This window comes from Pristiophorus japonicus, chromosome 12 (genome assembly GCF_044704955.1).
Source record: "Pristiophorus japonicus isolate sPriJap1 chromosome 12, sPriJap1.hap1, whole genome shotgun sequence".
Classification (NCBI taxonomy): domain Eukaryota; kingdom Metazoa; phylum Chordata; class Chondrichthyes; family Pristiophoridae; genus Pristiophorus; species Pristiophorus japonicus.
The window spans coordinates 205,745,041-205,765,009 of NC_091988.1; the positions used below are offsets into that span (position 1 = coordinate 205,745,041).

A 19,969-nucleotide genomic window follows, 5' to 3' on the forward strand; every position below is an offset into this window, starting at 1 on the left:
GTCTCGATTGAGGAGATCTTCGAAGTGCTCCTTCCAGCGGGCCCTGACTGCCTCGGTGTCCTTGATGAGTGTTTCCCCTTTCTTGGCCAGCAGTGGGGTGGGGCCTTGGGAGTTGGGCCCATAGGTGGACTTGACTGCGATGAAACATTCTCGCAGTATCACTAGGATGGCAGAAGGTAAATGTGATGGACCTTGATCTTTTAGCGTCTGGCAATTCCTATTCTGTCTTTGCCTGAGTATGTAGGATCAGGTTTTTTGCCCTAGTTTTGTGTTTCTTAGAATTCTGTTCGTCTCATATTTTCCACTGCTGAGGAAGGGTCTGTTGCGACTTGTAATGTTCCCCACAGATAGTGTCTTCCCAGTGGTTTCTGAGGGTAGTGTGGTGGGACAGTCTCACCCCTGCCTGATGACACCTCTTGCCCTCTCTCCCCCTCAGCCACCGTCAAACTCCAGCACTTCAGTCCCTCACTGCATGTCCAAAGTGGAGAGGCGGGGAGAAACTACAACCCCCAGCGGCCACTGCGCGAAAGTAGTCCCCCGCCTCGTCACTTGCAGCTACAGCCCGATCCATCCGCCACCTGTTCCCGACAGGGACAGGACTGGGACTCGGTCACTATCGAGTGGGAGGGGTGGTTCGAGTGATGAAGGACGGATCGTGCCGAGGATTGGTAGCAGAGGGCGGGCAGGGCCGGGGGGACGAGTTGCGGCTGCGGCGGTGTCGCGGGCGGTGCGGCGGCGAGTTTTGGCGCCACTGAGTGGGCGCGCGCTGCAGTGTGGGATCGCGGGCTGTCCGAGTGGTGGAGAGAGAGAGAGTGTGTGAGGGGAGAAAGGGAGAGAGAGAGTGTGTGAGGGGAGAAAGGGAGAGAGAGAGAGAGAGTGTGAGGGGAGAAAGGGAGAGAGAGAGAGTGTGGGGAGAGAGAGAGAGTGTGTGAGGGGAGAAAGGGAGAGAGAGAGTGTGTGAGGGGAGAAAGGGAGAGAGAGAGAGTGTGGGGAGAAAGGGAGTGTGAGGGGAGAAAGGGAGAGAGAGAGAGTGTGGGGGGAGAAAGGGAGAGAGAGAGAGAGTGTGTGAGGGGAGAAAGGGAGAGAGAGAGAGAGTGTGTGAGGGGAGAAAGGGAGAGAGAGAGAGTGTGTGAGGGGAGAAAGGGAGAGAGAGAGAGTGTGTGAGGGGAGAAAGGGAGAGAGAGAGTGTGTGAGGGGAGAAAGGGAGAGAGAGAGTGTGAGGGGAGAAAAGGAGAGAGAGAGTGTGTGAGGGGAGAAAGGGAGAGAGAGAGAGAGTGTGTGAGGGGAGAAAGGGAGAGAGAGTGTGTGAGGGGAGAAAAGGAGAGAGAGAGAGAGAGTGTGTGAGGGGAGAAAGGGAGAGAGAGAGAGAGTGTGAGGGGAGAAAGGGAGAGTGAGAGTGAGGGGAGAAAGGGAAAGAGAGAGAGTGTGAGGGGAGAAAGGGAAAGAGAGAGAGTGTGTGAGGGGAGAAAGAAAGAGAGAGTGTGAGGGGAGAAAGAAAGAGAGAGTGTGAGGGGGGAGAAAGAAAGAAAGAGTGTGTGAGTGGGAGAGAGTGAGAGCCCGGGGAGTGAGGGGGGGAGAGAAGCCGGGGAGTCTGCCTGTCCACACCCGGCCTATATACCCCCGGCCCGGGGCTAGAGAGCCTGCACATCCGGCCTGGGACATCGAGGCGGGTGTACAGCGAGTCCCCAACACACCGGGCCCGGCCGCAGCAGCAGCCGACGGGGAGGCGGAGGCGGAGGCGATGCCGAGCGGGGACGGTGCGGGAGGCGAGAGTCGGCGGGGCCGCGAGAGCTTCGACAAGCTGTGCCAGGACCTGAACATGGACCAGGAGACGGGCGGGGAGGCCTGGGACATCTTCCAGCGTATCGGGCAGAACTACACGTTGGAGGTAAGGACCCGGCCCGGCTCAGTGATACCCGGGACTGTAGTCAATAACTGGGATAACCCGGGACAGTAATCGATAACCCGGGTCAGTAATCGATAACCCGGGTCAATAATAACCGAGACAGCCTGGGGCAGTAATCAATAACCAGGACAGCCCGGGTCAGTAATCAATAACCGGGATAACCCGGGACAGTAATCAACCGGGACAACCCGGGTCAATAATAACCGGGTCAGTAATCAATAATTGGGAGTGCCGGGATAGCCTTGGGCAGTAATCAATAACCAGGATAGCCTGGGGCAGTAATCAATAGCCGGGACAGTAATCAATAACCAGGATAGCCTGGGGCAGTAATCAATAACCAGGACAGCCTGGGTCAGTAATCAATAACCAGGATAGCGTGGGGCAGTAATCAATAGCCGGGACAGTAATCAATAACCGGGACAGCCCGAGTCAGTAATCAATAACCGGAACAGTAATCAATAACCAGGACAGCCTGGATCAGTAATCAATAACCAGGATAGCCTGGGGCAGTAATCAATAGCCGGGACAGTAATCAATAACCGGGACAGCCCGAGTCAGTAATCAATAGCCGGGACAGTAATCAATAACCAGGACAGCCGGGATATCCCGGGGCAGTAATCAATAACCGGGACAGCCCGGGTCAGTAATCAATAATCGGGATAGCCCGGGGCAATAATCAATAACCAGGACAGCCCGGGTCAGTAATCAATAACCGGGACAGCCCGGGTCAGTAATCAATAACCAGGATAGCCCGGGGCAATAATCAATAACCGGGACAATCCAAGCGGAATCAGTAAACTGGAGCCAATAATCAATAACTGGAACAATCCTGAATGGGTCAATAACTGGGGCAGATAATGCCACAACAGCATCTTTGGGTCAATAATCAAGAGCAAATTGTGGTTCATCCAAAACTGGATGTTTGTCAAGCAGTCTGACAGCACAGAAATAGTGGAGATATCAAAAGTAGTGGAGAGGTAGAGCTGGGTGTCATTAGCGTACATATGGAAGCTGGCTCGATGTCTGAATGTTGTCATCAAGATATAGCGTGTAGGTGAGGAACAGGCGGTGCCAAGGATAGATCCTTAGGGGACTTCAAAGATGATGATACAAGGTTCGTAAGAGATGCCAATGGGAGAGGTGCACTGGCTACACTTGCTTAGGAAAGAATGGAAACAAGCGAGGGCAATCGCACAATAGAGGAGAGGTGTTGGAGGATGGTGTGGTTGACTGTCAAAGGCTGCTTAGGGGGTGAGGACACATAATGCAATAAAGTGACAGTCACAGAGAAGGTTGTTTGTGTCTTGGGTTAGGGCTATATCGATGCTTGATGTACTTGTAGTGGCAGCTGTGGCTCAGTTGGTAGCAACCTCACCTCTGAGTCAGAAGGTTATTGCTTCAATTCCCACTCTAGAGACTTGAGCACAATAATCTAGACTGACACTCCAGTACAGTGCTGAGGGAGTGTTGCACTGTTGGAGGTGTTGTCTTTCAGATGAGATATTAAACCGAGGGCACCTCTGCTCTCTCAGATGGATGTAAAAGATTCCATGGCACTATTTTGAAGAAGGGCAGGGGAATTCTCCCCAGTGTCCTGGCCAATGTTTAACCCTCAATCATAATCAGCAAAACAGATTATCTGGTCATTTTCACATTGCTGTTGTGGGAGCTTGCTGTGTGCAAATTGGCTGCTGCGTTTCCTACATAACATTTCTATAATCTGTGATGCCCCTTTAACAAGAGAGGGTGTGATGTGTACACTGGTTAGTTTTTAAATCCAGATGGCAGCTGCACGCTCATCTGATGCGGTGGATCTTGCCCAAGGTTTGCTGTTTTATTCTGCTCTTTGGTTACTCTGGATTGCTTCCTTTCCCTAGTAAGTGGAGATTATTACTCTGCACCCTACAAATCAATAGCTGTATAAATATCTGGAAAGGGAAAGATAGATTTTAAGTGATTAAATACTTTTATTGCAACTGACAGTAAACTCATCCTAAATTTATAATTTAACTAATTTACAGTACTATAAATTGGGTTGTTTTTATTTGGGCTTTTTATTGCAGATTTTGTGTCTGTCCATTTGCCACAAAAATAAAACTGAGGAATGTTTCACGCGTCAATTGTCTTACCAGCATACATGTCCTGAATGTTAAACTTGCAATTATATAACACCTGGGCTATTATTAGTTATTGACCTGGATGAGCTTGCACAGATAGATTGAAGATGAATACAGAGATTTTAAATTCAGATTGTAGGGGACAGGGAGCCAATGTGGTTCACAATAGGGACCGCTGAGCTGGAGTTGTGAAGGGTGGAGGATGGAAGGGCAGCAAGGAAGGCACTGGAGAAATCTAATCCAGAGGTGACAAAAGCGTGAATAAGAGATTCAGCAACAGTGTGATTGAAGTACGGATGGGGACAGGTGACGGTGGATAGGCAATGGCAGACATTTAAATATCACATGGATGAACTACAACAATTGTACATCCCTGTGTGGCGTAAGAATAAAAAAGGGAAGGTGGCTCAACCGTGGCAAACAAGGGAAATTAGGTATAGTGTTAAATCCAAGGAAGAGGCATATAAATTGGCCAGAAAAAGCAGCAAACCTGAGGACTGGGGGAAATTTAGAATTCAGCAGAGGAGGACTAAGGGTTTAATTAGGAGGGAAAATAGAGTATGAGAGTAAGCTTGCAAGGAACATAAAAACTGACTGCAAAAGCTTCTATAGATATGTGAAGAGAAAAAGATTAGTGAAGACTAATGTAGGTCCCTTGCAGTCAGAATCAGGTAAATTCATAATGGGGAACAAGGAAATGGCAGACCAATTGAACAAATACTTTGGTTCTGTCTTCACTAAGGAAGACATGAATAACCTCCCGAAAATACTAGGGGACCGAGGGTCTAGCGAGAAGGAGGAACTGAGGGAAATCCTTATTAGTCAGGGTGGTGTATTTAGACTTTCAAAAGGCTTTTGACAAAGTCCCACACAAGAGATTAGTGTGCAAAATTAAGGCACATAGTATTGGGGGTAATGTATTGACATGGATAGAGAACTGGTTGGCAGACAGGAAGCAAAGAGTGGGAATAAACTGGTCCTTTTCAGAGTGGCAGGCAGTGACTAGTGGGGTGCCGCAGGGTTCAGTGCTGGGGCCCCAGCTATTTGCAATATACATTAATGATTTGGATGAAGGAATTGAATGTAATATCTCCAAGTTTGCAGATGACACTAAGCTGGGTGGCAGTTCGAGCTGTGAGGAGGATGCTAGGAGGCTGCAGGGTGACTTGGACAGGTTAGGTGAATTGGCAGATGCAGTATACTGTGGATAAGTGTGAGGTTATCCACTTTGGTGTCAAAAACAGGAAGGCAGATTATTATCTGAATGGTGACAGATTAGTAAAAGGGGAGGTGCAACGAGGCCTGAGTGTTATGGTACATCAGTCATTGAAGGTAGGCATGCAGGTACAGCAGGCAGTAAAGAAAGCAAATGGCATGCTGGCCTCCATTACGAGGGGATTTGAGTATAGGAGCAAGGAGGTCTTATTGCATTTGTACAGGGCCTTGATGAGACCGCACCTGGGGTATTGTGTGCAATTTTGGTCTCCTTACCCTAAGAAAGGATATACTTGCCATAGGGGGAGTACAGCGAAGATTCACCAGACTGATTCCTGGGCTGTCGTATGAGAGATTGGGTCGACTAGGCCTGTATTCACTAAAGTTTAGAAGAATGAGAGGGGATCTCATTGAAACGTATAAAATTCTGACTGGGTTGGATAGACTGGATGCGGGGAGGATGTTTCCCCTGGCTAGGAAGTCTAGAACAAGGGGTCACAGTCTCAGGATACGAGGTAGGAAATTTAGGACCGAGATGAGAAATTTTTTCACTGAGGCTGGTCAACCTGTGGAATTCTCTACCACAGAAGGCTGTGGAGGCCAAGTCATTGAATATGTTTAAGAGGGAGATAGATAGATTTCTAGAAACAAAAGGCATCAAGGGGTATGGGGAAAAAGCGGGAATATGGTGTTGAGATAGAGGATTAGCAATGGTCATATTGAATGGCGGTGCAGACTCGAAGGGCCAAATGGCCTACTACTGCTCCTATTTTCTATGTTAAAGGGCGCCTTGAAGCAGGTGTGGTGGGATGACATGAGCACGTCCAATTCCTAACACTGATAATGGTTGTGTCCACCACCTAAATGCTCAGTATAGACGGTGGGACAGGCAAGTTCTGACCAATTACTGTAAACAGGAAATTTTATTAGGGCTAACATTTTGCAGGAGCAAACGTATGAGGTCCCTAAGTGTCAAGACCTCATAGATTTCTTAATCTTAAGAGAGGACCATCCATGCAGCTGCCTCTGACGCTTTCTCCCCTTTGCCCTATTGCTCCTACCTTCCGTGGAGTCTCTAACTCACTCTATCTCATGTTATTCTGTGGCTCCTCTTCCATCTCCACCTATACTCTCCAAACTCACTTCTTCCCTGAGATCCACCTCCAGCTCCCTTGATTCCTTCCAATGCAATTCTTGACCACTCCTCTATCCACCCTGGCCCCCATGCTTTCCAAAATTGTAAAAGTCTCCCTGTTAAAGTACCATCCCTCTCCCTTGCAAAAACAACCATCATCATTCCTTTCCTCAAAAAGACCAAAATGTCCTCTTCAACTACCGCCCCATTTCTAACCTCCATTTCTTCTCACTGTCTCCTAACTCTGGACCCAAAGCTTGTTGTTCGAAGCCCTTCAGTTTAGGTTCCATCTTGCTCAAGGCAAGAGACCACTCTCGGAAAAGTCGCAAATTACATTCTGTGGTTTATAGGGCCCAAGTTTCCACATGATTTGCGCCTGATTTTTAGGAGCAACTGGTGGAGAACGGACTATCTTAGAAATCGCAATTCTCCACATTTTCTTTTCTGCAGTTCTAGTGAGGTAGAACAGTTCTACTTTAGAACAGAATTTTTTCTTCAAAAGGGGCGTGTCCGGCCACTGACGCCTGATTTGAAAGTTTCCACAGTGAAAACGTACTCCAAACTAAAGTAGAATGGAGCAAGTGAAGATTTTTGAAGAACTGAAAAAACCTGTTCTACACATTAAAAAATCAGGCGCAGGTTACAAATTAGGAGTCCAGAACGAGGTGGGGGGGGGAGGGAACTCATTAAATTCGACAATAAATCGTTATTTATACTTCTACAAATATTATACAAATAAATCCAACCTGAATAAACATTTATAAGCAAAGAAAAGATTAAATAAACCATCTTCCTACCTGTGTGAAAGTGCTTCAGCCATCGTTCGAATGAAACCGCCGTTTGTTGCCGCGCAGGGGAGGGAGGGGAAGGAGACAGCGGCTTGTTGCTGTGGAGAGAGGGGAGGGAGGGGAAGGAGACAGCGGCTTGTTGCCACGCAGAGGAGGGGAGGGAGGGGAAGGAGACAGCGGCTTGTTGCCGTGGAGAGGGGAGGGAGGAGAAGGAGACAGCGGCTTGTTGCCGTGGAGAGGGGAGGGAGGGGAAGGAGACAGCGGCTTGTTGCCGTGGAGAGAGGGGAAGGAGACAGCGGCTTGTTGCCGTGGAGGGAGGGGAAGGAGACAGTGGCTTGTTGCGGTGGAGGGGAAGGAGACAGCTGTTTGTTGCCGCGGAGGGGAGGGAGGGGAAGGAGACAGTGAGAAGGGTAGCCTCAGTGCTGATGGCAATGTGATTTTATTTAAAAATGTTCAAAAATTAAACAGCTACAAAGAACTACAAAAATGGCCGCGTGCCAATGTTTTTTTTCACACTGAGCATGCGCGAACGCTCCAACGCGCACGCGCAGCGTTGCCGGCAGGAAAAAAACTAATTTAAATAGTACCCGCTCCCTCCCACTTACAAAATCGGTGCGAGTGTAGGCTCCGCCCCCCTGGGCGAGCGCCAAACAGACAAGGAGCTGCAAAGCGCTCGAGAATAGCGCGTTTTTTTCTGGCGCCGTTTTAGGCGCGAAAAACAGGCGCCCAGCTCGGAGGGGCGCACGTTTTTTATCCTGTGGAAACTTGGGCCCATTATCTCTACTTTTTCTCAACCACTTCGCAGCATTTAATACAATCAACCACACCATCCTCTTCCATTACTCTCCGCCACTGTCCATCTTTATGGTACTGCCCACATGATTCTGCTCTTACCTGTCTGAAGGGAGCCAGTGCGTCTCCAACAACGGCTCCTCTTCCTGCTCTATCTCTGGAGTCCTCTAAAATCATCTATCCGTGGCCTCCTTCTCTTCCTCACCCAGCTCTTTTTTTCCTGTCCCAATTATTATATCTGAGCTGTCAGACTATCAGTTCGACATAAAGCCATAGATTAGTCACAAGTTCCTAGAACTGAACGTCAGGAAGACCTAAGCCATTCTTTTCGATCTCCATCTTGTCACTGACTCCATTTGCCTCCCTGCACTTGTTCAGGCTGAAGAAGACTAAGCAAAACCTTGGTGTCCTGTTCGATCCACGTTTCACGTGGGGTTTAAACCCTACAACCTATCCACCACCAGAATCACTTACTTCCAGCTCCACATCATAGAAACATAGCAAATAGGTGCAGGAGTAGGCCATTCGGCCTTCAAGCCTGCACCACCATTCAATATGATCATGCAACTTCAGTACCCAATTTCTGCTTTCTCTCCATACCCCTTGATCCCTTTAGTCATAAGGGCCATATCCAACTCACTTTTGAATATATCTAACGAACTGGCCTCAACAACTTTCTGTGGAAGAGAATTTCACAGGTTCACAATTCTCTTGAGTGAAGAAGTTTCTCCTCATCTGGTTCCTAAATGGCTTACCCCTTATCCTTAGACTGTGACCCCTGGTTCTGGACTTCCCCAACATCTGGAACATTTTTCCTGCATCTAACCTGTCCAATCCCGTCAGAATTTTATATGTTTCTATGAAATCCTCCCTCATCCTTCTAAATTCCAGTGAATATAAGCCTAGTCAATCCAGTCTTTCTTCGTATGTCAGTCCTGCCATCCCGGGAATCAGTCTGGTGAACCTTCGCTGCACTCCCTCAATAGCAAGAATGTCCTTCCTCAGATTAGGAGACCAAAACTGCACGCAATACTCAAGGTGTGGTCTCACCAAGGCCCTGTACAACTGATGTCAGGCTAACCGGTCTGTAGTTCCCCGTTTTCTCTCTCCCTCCTTTTTTAAATAGTGGGGTTACATTTGCCACCCTCCAATCTGCAGGAACTGTTCCATAATCTATAGAATTTTGGAAGATGACAACCAATGCATCTACTACCTCTTTTAATACTCTGGGATGCAGATCATCAGGCCCTGGGGATTTATCTGGCTTCAGTTCCATTCGTTTCTCCAGCACTATTTTCTTACTAATAATAATTTCCTTTCATTCCTCTTGCTCACTAGACCCTTGGTTCCCCAGCGTTTCTGGGACATTATTTATGTCCTCTTCCGTGAAGACAAACCCGAAATATTTATTTAATTGTTCTGCCATTTCCTTGTTCCACATTACAAATTCTCCCGTTTCTGTCTGTAAAGGACCTAAACTTGTCTTCACTAATCTTTTTCTTTTTACATACTTGTAGAAACTTTTGCAGTCGGTTTTTATGTTCCTTGCAAGTTTACTCTCATACTTTATTTTCCCCCCTTTTAATCAATCTCTTGGTCCTTTTTTGCTGAATTCTAAACTGTTCCCAATCCTCAGGCTTGCTATCTTTTCTGGCAACTTTGTATAACTAGCACAAAATATAAAAACAGATAGCAAGAGTTTCTATAGGTATATAAAAAGGAAAAGAGTGGCTACAGTAAATGTTGGTCCCTTAGAGGACGAGACCGGGGAATTAGTAATGGGGAACATGCAGATGGCAGAAACTCTGAACAAATATTTTGTATCAGTCTTTACGGTACAGGACACTAACAATATTCCAACAGTGGATAGTCAAGAGGCTATAGGGGGGGAGAAACTTAACACATCACAATCACTAAGGAGGTGGTACTCAGTAAGATAATGTGACTAAAGGCAGATAAATCCCCTGGACCTGATGGCTTGCATCCTAGGGTCTTAAGAGAAGTAGCGGCAGGGATTGTGGATGCATTGGTTGTAATTTACCAAAATTCCTTGGATTCTGGGGAGGTCCCAGCAGATTGGAAAACTGCAAATGTAACACCCCTATTTAAAAAAGGAGGCAGACAAAAAGCAGGAAATTATAGACCAGTTAGCCTAACACCTGTGGTTGGGAAAATGTTGGAGTCCATTATTAAAGAAGCAGTAGCAGGACATTTGGAAAAGCAAAATTCAGTCAGGCAGAGTCAGCATGGATTTATGAAGGGGAAGTCATGTTTGACAAATTTGCTGGAGTTCATTTGAGGATGTAACGAACATGGTGGTTAAAGGGGAACCAGTTGATGTGGTGTATTTGGACTTCCAGAAGGCATTTGAAATGGTGCCACATAAAAGGTTACTGCACAAGATAAAAATTCACGGGTTGGGGGTAGTACATTAGCATGAAGAGAGGATTGGCTAACTAACAGAGAACAGAGAGTCGGGATAAATGGTTCATTCTCTGGTTGGCAACCAGTAACTAGTGGGCTGCTGCAGGGATCAGTGCTGGGACCCCAACTATTTACAATCTATATTAACGACTTGGAAGAAGGGACTGAGTGTAACCTAGCCAAGTTTGCTAACGATACAAAGATAGGAGGAAAAGCAATGTATGAGGAGGACACAAAAAATCTGCAACAAGATATAGACAGGCTAAGTGAGTGGGCAAAAATTTGGCAGATGGAGTATAATGTTGGAGAGTGTGAGGTCATGCACTTGGGCAGAAAAAATCAAAGAGCAAATTATTTTTTAAATGGAGAAAGATTGCAAAGTGCCGCAGTACAGCGGGACCTGGGGATTCTTGTGCGTGAAACACAAAAGGATAGTATGCAGGTACAGCAAATGATCAGGAAGGCCAATGGTATCTTGGCCTTTATTGCAAAGGGGATGGAGTATAAAAGCAGGGAAGTCTTGCTACAGTTATACACGGTATTGGTGAGGCCACACCTGGAATAATGCGTCCAGTTTTGGTTTCCATATTTACAAAAGGATATACTTGCTTTGAAGGCAGTTCAGAGAAGGTTCACTAGGTTGATTCCGGGGATGAGGTGTTTGACATGAGGAAAGGTTGAGTAGGTTGGGCCTCTACTCATTGGAATTCAGAAGAATGAGAGGTGATCTTATCGAAATGTGTAAGATTATGAGGGGGCTTGACAAGGTGGATGCAGAGAGGATGTTTCCACTGATGGGGAGACTAGAACTAGAGGGCATGATCTTAGAATAAGGGGGCTGCCCATTTAAAACTGAGATGAGAAATTTCTTCTCTCAGAGGGTTGTAAATCTGTGGAATTCGCTGCCTCAGAGAGCTGTGGAAGCTGGGATATTGAATAAATTTAAGACAGAAATAGACAGTTTCTTAAACGATAAAGGGTTATGGGGAGCGGGCGGGGAAGTGGAGCTGAGTCCATGATCAGATCAGCCATGACCTTATTGAATGGCGGAGCAGGCTCGAGGGGCCCTTTGGCCTACTCCTGTTCCTATTTCTTATGTTCTTATAACTCCTCTTTGGATCTAATACTATCCTTAATTTCTTTTGTTAGCCATGGTTGGGCCACTTTTCCTTTTGTGTTTTTACGCCAGAAAGGAATGTATAACTGTTGTAATTCATGCATTCGTCCCTTACATGTTAGCCATTGCCTATCCATCGTCGTACCTTTTAATGAATCTTCCCAATCTATCATAGCCAATTCATTCCTCATACCTTCGTAGTTTCCTTTGTTTAGATTTAGGACCCTAGTTTCGGATTGGACTACTTCACTTTCCATCTTAATAAAGAATTCAGTCATGTTATGGTCACTCTTCCCTAAAGGACCCCGCACAACAAGACTGTTAATTAACCCCTTCTCATTACACAATACCCAATCTAGGATAGCCTGTTCCCTAGTAGGCTCCTCAACATACTGGTGTAAAAAACCATCTCGTACACACTCCAGGAATTCATCTGCCACAGTATTATTACTAATTTGGTTTGGCCAGTCTATATGTAGGTTAAAGTCACCTACGATTACTGTAGTACCATTGCTACATGCATCTCTAATTTCCTGTTTGATGCCGTCCCCTACACTACCACTACTTTTTGGAGGCCTATAGACAACTCCCACCAATGTTTTCTGCCCCTTGCTGCTCCTTAGCTCCACCCAGACTGATTCTACATCTTGATTCTCTGAGCCAATATCCTTTCTCACTATTGCTCTGATTTTATCCTTTACTAACAATGCCACACCACCCCATCTTCCTTTTTGCCTGTCCTTCCCAAATATCGAATATCCTTGGATATTCAGTTCCCAACCTTGGTCACCCTGCAACCATGTCTCCGTAATTGCAACTGTATCGTATCCGTTTACATCTATTTGCGCTGTTAATTCGTCTACCTTATTCCAGCTGCTTCATGCATTCAAATATAATACTTTTAAATTTGTCTTTTTAACATTATTAGCCATCTTAACATTATTTTGTACTTTAGCCCTATTTGTCTTATTGCTTTTTTTCTTACCTGGACCCTATTTATTCGTGCACTCTTTTGTTTGTATGCTCTGTCCCTTCCTGACATAATCTGGTTATCCTTACCACAATCACTTTCCTGCATTGCTTCCATTTCTTTTCTCTTTAGCATTCTAGATTTCTCTCTACTGCGACCGTCCTTCGCCCCCCCGCCCCCCACTTTATTTAGTTTAAAGCCCTATCTACCTCCCTAGTTAGTTGGTTTGCTAGAACTCTGGTCCCAGCATAGTTCAGCGCTCTCTTTCCTGAGTATTGGTGCCAGTGCCCCACGAATTGAAACGCACTTCTCCCACACCAACCTCTGAACCACACATTCATCTCCCTAATTCTATTGACCCTATTCCAATTTGCTCGTGGCTCAGGTAACAATGCAGAGATTATTACCTTTGTGGTTCTGCTTTTCAATTTAGTCCCTAGCTGTTCAAACTCTCAGCAGAATCTCTTAGTCGTACCTATGTCATTGGTACCTACATGTACCACGACAACTGGATCCTCCCCCTCCCACTGCAAGTTCTTCTCCAGCCCGGAGGAGATGTCCTTTACCCTGGCACCGGGTAGGCAACACAGCCTTCGGGAAGCACGCTGTCGGCTGCAGAGAACCCTATCTATATCCCTAACTACACTGTCCCCTACTACAACCACCTGCCTCTTTACTCCCCCCACTTGAATGGCTTCCTGCACCACGGTGCCTTGGTCAGTCTGCTCATCCACCCTGCAGTCTGCTCATCCACCCTTAAAAAAGGAGGGAAGGAGAAAACGGGTAATTATAGACCTGTTAACCTGACATCGGTGGTGGGGAAAATGTTGGAATCAATCATTAAGGATGAAATAGCAGCGCATTTGGAGAGCAGTGATAGGGTTGGTCCAAGTCAGCATGGCTTTATGAAAGGGAAATCATGCTTAACAAATCTTCTGGAATTTTTTGAGGATGTAACTAGTAGGGTGGACAAGGGAGAACCAGTGGATGTGGTGTATTTAGACTTTCAAAAGGCTTTTGACAAGGTCCCACACAAGAGATTGGTGTGCAAAATCAAAGCACATGGTATTGGGGGTAATGTACTGACGTGGATAGAGAACTGGTTGGCAGACAGGAAGCAGAGAGTCGGGATTAACGGGTCCTTTTCAGAATGGCAGGCAGTGACTAGTGGAGTGCCGCAGGGCTCAGTGCTGGGACCCCAGCTCTTTACAATATATATTAATGATTTAGATGATGGAATTGAGTGTAATATCTCCAAGTTTGCAGATGACACTAAACTTGGTGGCGGTGTGATCTGTGAGGAGGACACTTAAGAGGCTGCAGGGTGACTTGGACAGGTTAGGCGAGTGGGCACATACATGGCAGATGCAGTATAATATGGATAAATGTGAGGTTGTCCACTTTGGGGCAAAAACACGAAGGCTATATATTACCTGAATGGCAGAAGATTAGGAAAAGGGGAAGTGCAGCGAGACCTGGGTGTCATGGTTCATCAATCATTGAAAGTTGGCATGCAGGTACAGCAGGCGGTGAAGAAGGCAAATGTTATGTTGGCCTTCATAGCAAGGAGATTTGAATATAGGAGCAGGAAAGTCTTGCTGCAGTTGTATAGGGCCTTGGTGAGGCCCCACCTGGAATATTGTGTTCAGTTTTGGTCTCCTAATCTGAGGAAGGACGTTCTGGCTATTGAGGGAGTGCAGCGAAGGTTCACCAGACTGATTCCAGGGATGGCTGGAATGACATATGAGAAGAGACTGGATCAACTGGGCCTTTATTCACTGGAGTTTAGAAGGATGAGAGGGGATCTCATAGAAACATATAAGATTCTGACTGGACTAGACAGGCTAGATGCGGGAAGAATGTTCCCGATGTTGGGGAAGTCCAGAACCAGGGGACACAGTTTTAGGATAAGGGGCAGGCCGTTTAGGACTGAGGTGAGGAGAAACTTCTTCACTCGGAGAGTTGTTAACCTGTGGAATTCCCTGCCGCAGAGAGTTGTTGATGCCAGTTCATTGGATATATTCAAGAGGGAGTTAGCTATGGCCCTTACGGTTAAAGGGATCAAGGGGTATAGAGAGAAAGCAGGAAAGGGGTACTGAAGGAATGATCATCAAATGGCGGTGCAAGCTTGAAGGGCCGAATGGCCTACTCCTGCATCTATTTTCTATGTTTCTATGCACACTTGTCCTCAAGGGTTGCAAGAACCTCAAATCTATTGGACAAGTAAATGGGCATGTGTCAATCGGATATGCACAGGATTAAGCTGATGCTGTCCATGATTGAATAACTCACTGTCTAGCATGAACAAAGGTTGTTGAATGAGGTATTTCAGGGCCTGTGGATCTATAACACAGCATGAATCAGCACATACAGGAGATGAGGTGAATTTTCTTTTAAATTAAGTTCCCATTTTACAGTATTGATGAAAAATAACAATTTGATTTATTTAAAAGTGTCCCTGTAAGAAGTAGGGGTCAGTTGAGTCTTCTGTCAAAGTTTCAGTAATCATTTTTACAAAGGATATATGGCCCAACCAGTCTATGTCGCCGTTTATGCTCCACTTGAGTCTCCTCCCATCTTTTCTCATTTAAATCTATCAGCATATCCCTCTGTTCCCTTCTCCCTCAAATGCTTGTCTAGCTTCCTCTTAAATGCATCGATACTATTCGCTTCAACCCCTCCCTGTGGCAGCGAATTCCACACTCTCCCCACTCTCTGGGTAAAGAAGTTTCTTCTGAATTCCCCATTGGATTTCTTGGTGACTATCTTATATTGATGGCCTCTAGTTATGCTCTTCCCCACAAGTGGAAACATTCTCTCTATCCGTTCTCTATGAAAACTTTTCAATCAAGAGAAAAGAGACCCAGCCTGGTCATCCTTTCCTGATATGTATACCCTCGCATTTCTGGTATCAACCTTGTAAATCTTCTCTGCACCCTCTCCAGTGCCTCTATATACTTTTTATTATATGGTGACCAGAACTGTGCACAGTAGGTGTGGTCTAACCAAGGTTCGATACAGGTTTAGCATAACTTCCCTACTTTTCAATTTGAAGAACTTTTCAGTTCTTAATGTTTGTTATAAAATTTAAATTTTTTTGTTTTTAGGGAGAAACTCTGCACTGGCTTGCTTGTGCCTTGTATGTGGCCTGCCGAAAAAGCCTCACACCAACAGTTGGCAAGGGAATAATGGAAGGAAACGGCGTTTCACTGACGAGAATCCTCCGCTCGTCAAAGTTAAGGTAACAGTTGTCCTTTATTCCAGATTTGGATGCAGAGAATAGTAGAACCAGTTCCATTTCTGTAGAAGTGAACCTCTTATTGTCTGACATGGAGCAGTGTTGATGTTCTTTGGAAAGACTCACGGTCTCTCAGTCCTGACTGAGGGATCTTGCAGTGAGCAAGATGTGGGGCTAGAACCTCCACTTTGTTTGTCTGCTTAACGCTCATTTTACCGCTGAAATGACGTATAACACCCAGATATCGCCCATTTTGGCACAAAATGGAAACTGACAGACTTTTTTAGGAGACTTAACGCTGACATTATTTTCCCAATGGGTTAACGGCGAGAAAAAATATGACCGCCCGCCCACTTTTTGGGGCAGAATCACCAGGATGGGCAAATTCAATGCCCATAATATCACCCAGCGTTACACGGAAATAACGCTGAGGTTCAATATTAGTGCCCGGCAACTATTTTTTTTTTGTAAGGAGCATTTTTACCCAAACTAGCGGCCATGGAGATTGCCCATCGTCAATTTCACCACCTCGCACATATCGGCCACAATGTCGCTCGCTCAAAAAACCGCCGACAAAAAGCGAAACTAACCGGGACGAATCACAGCGTTATGGACGCCATGTTGTAGATCACATGTCGCCTCCTTTAAAAGGCTGCCATGCTTCAATCTCGGCGGAGTTCGGATGTACTCTACAGGTCGTTGGAGTTGATGTAAACATCTCTAAAAACATCTTGATCACACTATGACCGATTGGAATTGAAGAGGTGTGCTTGTCGGGACATTCTTTGTTTGTATGCAATCGGTGGCAAACAGAGAGCTACTGCAATGAGGCCTGTCCTTTCTCACCCTCTCTTGGTGACCAAATACATGCAGCAGAATCGACATCGCCGAAGGAACGCTGCACTGCATTATGTGCCCAATGTATGAAGAGACAGACAGATGAGGAGTACCAGACGTTACACCCCCCGCAAGTACAAGGAGAAGCATTCTTACCTCGACTTGCCTGACACCACCTGCCTTCGGAGACTGTGCTTTCACAAAGAGGTTCTCACTGAGATATGCCAGCTGATAAAGGAAGACCTGCAGCCTGCCAGCCCCATCAGAACTACACTGTCCGTCGAGGTCAAAGTCACCGAGGCACTGTCGTACTATGCCTCGGGTTCTTTTTAGGCCACAGTTGGCGACATTTGTGGACTTTCTCAGCATGCCACACATCGCTGCATTAGACAGGTCACTGAAGCCCTGTACGCACGCAGGAGGGACTTGATCAGCTTCCCTATGACCAGGGAGAGACAGAGTGAGAGGGCTCTAGGTTTCTCCAGAGTTGCAAACTTCCCCAAGGTTCAGGGAGCAATAGACTGTACTCACATCACGATGCGGGCACTTTTTCAGGATACAGAGGTTTTCAGGAACCACAAGGGATTCCATTCCCTGAATGTCCAGCTGGTTGTCGACCACCAGCAAATTATACTGGCAGTGAATGCTCAATTTCTGGGTAGCATCCATGATGCGCACATCCTGCGTGAGAGCACTGTATCTGACTTGTTTAACAATCAGCCACAAGGTCAATGCTGGATGCTTGGTGACTAAGGATATAACCTCGCCACCCGTCTGATGACCCCCCCTGCGTGACACCCACACCGAGGCCGAGAGGCGTTACACCGAGAGCCACAGAATAACTCGCAGTATCGTGGAGAAAACCATTGGAGTGCTGAAGCAGTGCTTCAGATGCCTGGACCACTCAGAAGGCGAGCTCCAATACCACCCTGAGCAGGTAGCTCAATTCGCGGTGGTGTGCTCCATGCTACACAACTTGGCTATCAGGAGGGGACAAGAATTGCCTGATGAGTCTGACAGTCCACCTCACCAGAGAAAGGAAGAAGAGGATGAGGAGGCAGACGCTGACATCGGCCCAGACAATCAGGCTGACGCTGAAAGCATGCCCAGCCCCCCTGTAGACGCATGAAAGGGCCCGTGGTGGCAAGAGCCTTATGTCAGGAGCGCATCAATGATCGCTTTGCCTGAAAGAACGTTGGTGTTATTTATACGGCTGACACACTGCTGGGTGTGCAGGTCATACATCAAAGGGCATCACCTTGGTGACAGTTAAAGTTTACGTTGATTGAAGTTATGTGTGATTATACCCTTTGATGTTTAAGGAATCAGCAACGTGTAATGGTGCAGCTATCTGAGCCAATAAGCTGCAAGGTTTTGCAAAATAAAAAACATTTAAACCGAACATTAGTCTGAAATCATCAGTATTTCTGTACAAACCAGCCCGCCCCCCCCCCCCCCCCGCCCCTCTCCTCCCCACCTCTACCCCTTACTCTTACCCTCCTGACTCCAAGGCACCTGGCCGAGGTGCTCCTCAGGCGATGCTTCATTGAGGCGGGGGTGAGGGCCAAAGCGCTGCTTGGCCGGATACGGGAGAGGACGGTCCTGAGGTGGGAGCATGCTCCGAGCCATAAGCAAGATGTTGCTGCTGGCTCTCATGTGGTTGGCAATGGGGGTGCGTCACCTTGGGATGCATCGCGGCGATCCGGGACCACTGGGAGCCCTCTGCCACCAGTGTTCCTGGCTACCAGCTCCAGGGTCTCCTCCATCTCTTCCATTTGTTGGACAAAAACTCGGTGTCAACTATGTTCTTGGTGCTTAGTGGGCTTTTTGCTGCTGATGAATCTCCGTCGTGCCTCCCACAACAGCCACACAAGCACACACCACAGCCACACACGCTTTCAGTGCCTCTGAGTTCCCCCTCTCTCTGTCTCCTCTTCTGCGCATGTCATGATGACCCTTGACCTCCTGAATCGCGGGAATCGAGTGTTGCCATGCCGTTGCTAAGGACGGCCACACTTTTGGGCAGAGGGTCAGCAAAATTTAATGCTACCGCCCATTTGATATCGCTCGCGGTAACGTCCATTTTCAAAATGTAAACTAGGTGTTTTGAGAATGGGCGAGAAGCCTGCGATCTGAAAACCGTTTTTTAACGCCCACGCCGGCAATAATGCCCATTTTTGGGCGATAAACCCAAAAATGGGGGTTCTAGCCCGTGGTGTCTAAAGAAGAACACTACTTTGAGGTTCAGATCAGGTGGGAATTCTATCTGCATCCTAGATTTGGAAAGTTATGATCTACTAATGTAGAATACACAAAGGAATAGGTGGCCGTTAGCTTTGAAGAGGTGAGTTTTAAGGAGGACAGGGAAGTGGAGAGGCAGAGAAGTTTAGGGAAGGGATTCCAGAGCATTAGGCCTGGGCAGCTGAAGGCACAGCAACCAATGGTGGGGTGAGAAGGGAGAAGATGCAAAAGAGACCGGTCAGGAATAGAGATTTTGGCAGAGATTTTAGCGTTATCAACAAAGGCAGGCATTGATGCGGAGATTCAGCATCGCCTCTAGTGCTCCAGTCTGAGGAAAAGAGTGTTTGAAGACCTGGCTCTCAAATCTACCACCAAACTCATGGTCTACAGGGCTGTAGTAATACCCGCCCTCCTGTATGGATCTGAGGCGTGGACGATGTATAGAAGGCACCTCAAGTCGTTGGAGATATATCAGCAATGATGTCTCCGCAAGATCCTGCAAATCCCCTGGGAGGACAGGTGCACCAACATCAGTGTCCTCGACCAGGCTAACATCCACAATATTGAAACACTGACCACACTCGGATCAGCTTCGCTGAGCAGGCCACATAGTACGCATGCCAGATATGAGACTCCCTAAGCAAATGCTTTATGTGGAGCTCCTTCATGGTAAACAAGCCAAAGGAAGACAGCGGAAACATTATAAGGACACCCTCAAAGCCTCCCTGGTAAAGTGCGACATCACCACTGATACCTGGGAGACCCTGGCTGCAGACCGCCCGAGGTGGAGAAGTCCATCCGGGAGGGCGTTGAGCTCTTCGAGTCTCAATGCAAAGAGCATGAAGAGGCCAAGCGCAGGCAGCGGAAGGAGCGTGCGGCAAACCAGCCCCACCGACCCCTTCCCTCGATGAATGTCTGTCCCACCTGTTGCAGGGTCTGTGGCTCTCGTATCGGACTGTTCAGCCATCAAAGAACTCACTTTGGGAGTGAAAGCAAGTCTTCCTCGATTCCGAGGGACTGCCTATGGTGATGAGCGTTGGTGGAGGTTACAGAGTAAGGCCATTGAGGGATTTTAACATGCCTGCAGATATTTAAGCATATCACAGAACTGATTTGTATTTGTTACTAGTGCACTAGATATTAACCCCCCCCCCCCCCCACTGCAGCTGCAGTGATCTGAAATATCAAG

General features: G+C 47.0%; 1 protein-coding gene across 3 annotated transcripts in view; it reads left to right on the forward strand.

Moving 5' to 3' along the window:
* The first annotated feature begins 1,088 nt into the window (after window positions 1-1,088).
* Window positions 1,089-19,969, forward strand: part of rbl1 (retinoblastoma-like 1 (p107)) — a 210,508-nt gene continuing 191,627 nt past the window's right edge. For all 3 annotated transcript variants that reach the window (XM_070896496.1, XM_070896497.1, XM_070896498.1), the window contains exons 1-2: window positions 1,089-1,888; window positions 15,572-15,705. In XM_070896496.1, the coding sequence (XP_070752597.1) occupies window positions 1,742-1,888; window positions 15,572-15,705 (281 nt within the window). In that variant the 5' untranslated portion in view covers window positions 1,089-1,741. The remainder of the gene's footprint in view (window positions 1,889-15,571; window positions 15,706-19,969) is intronic.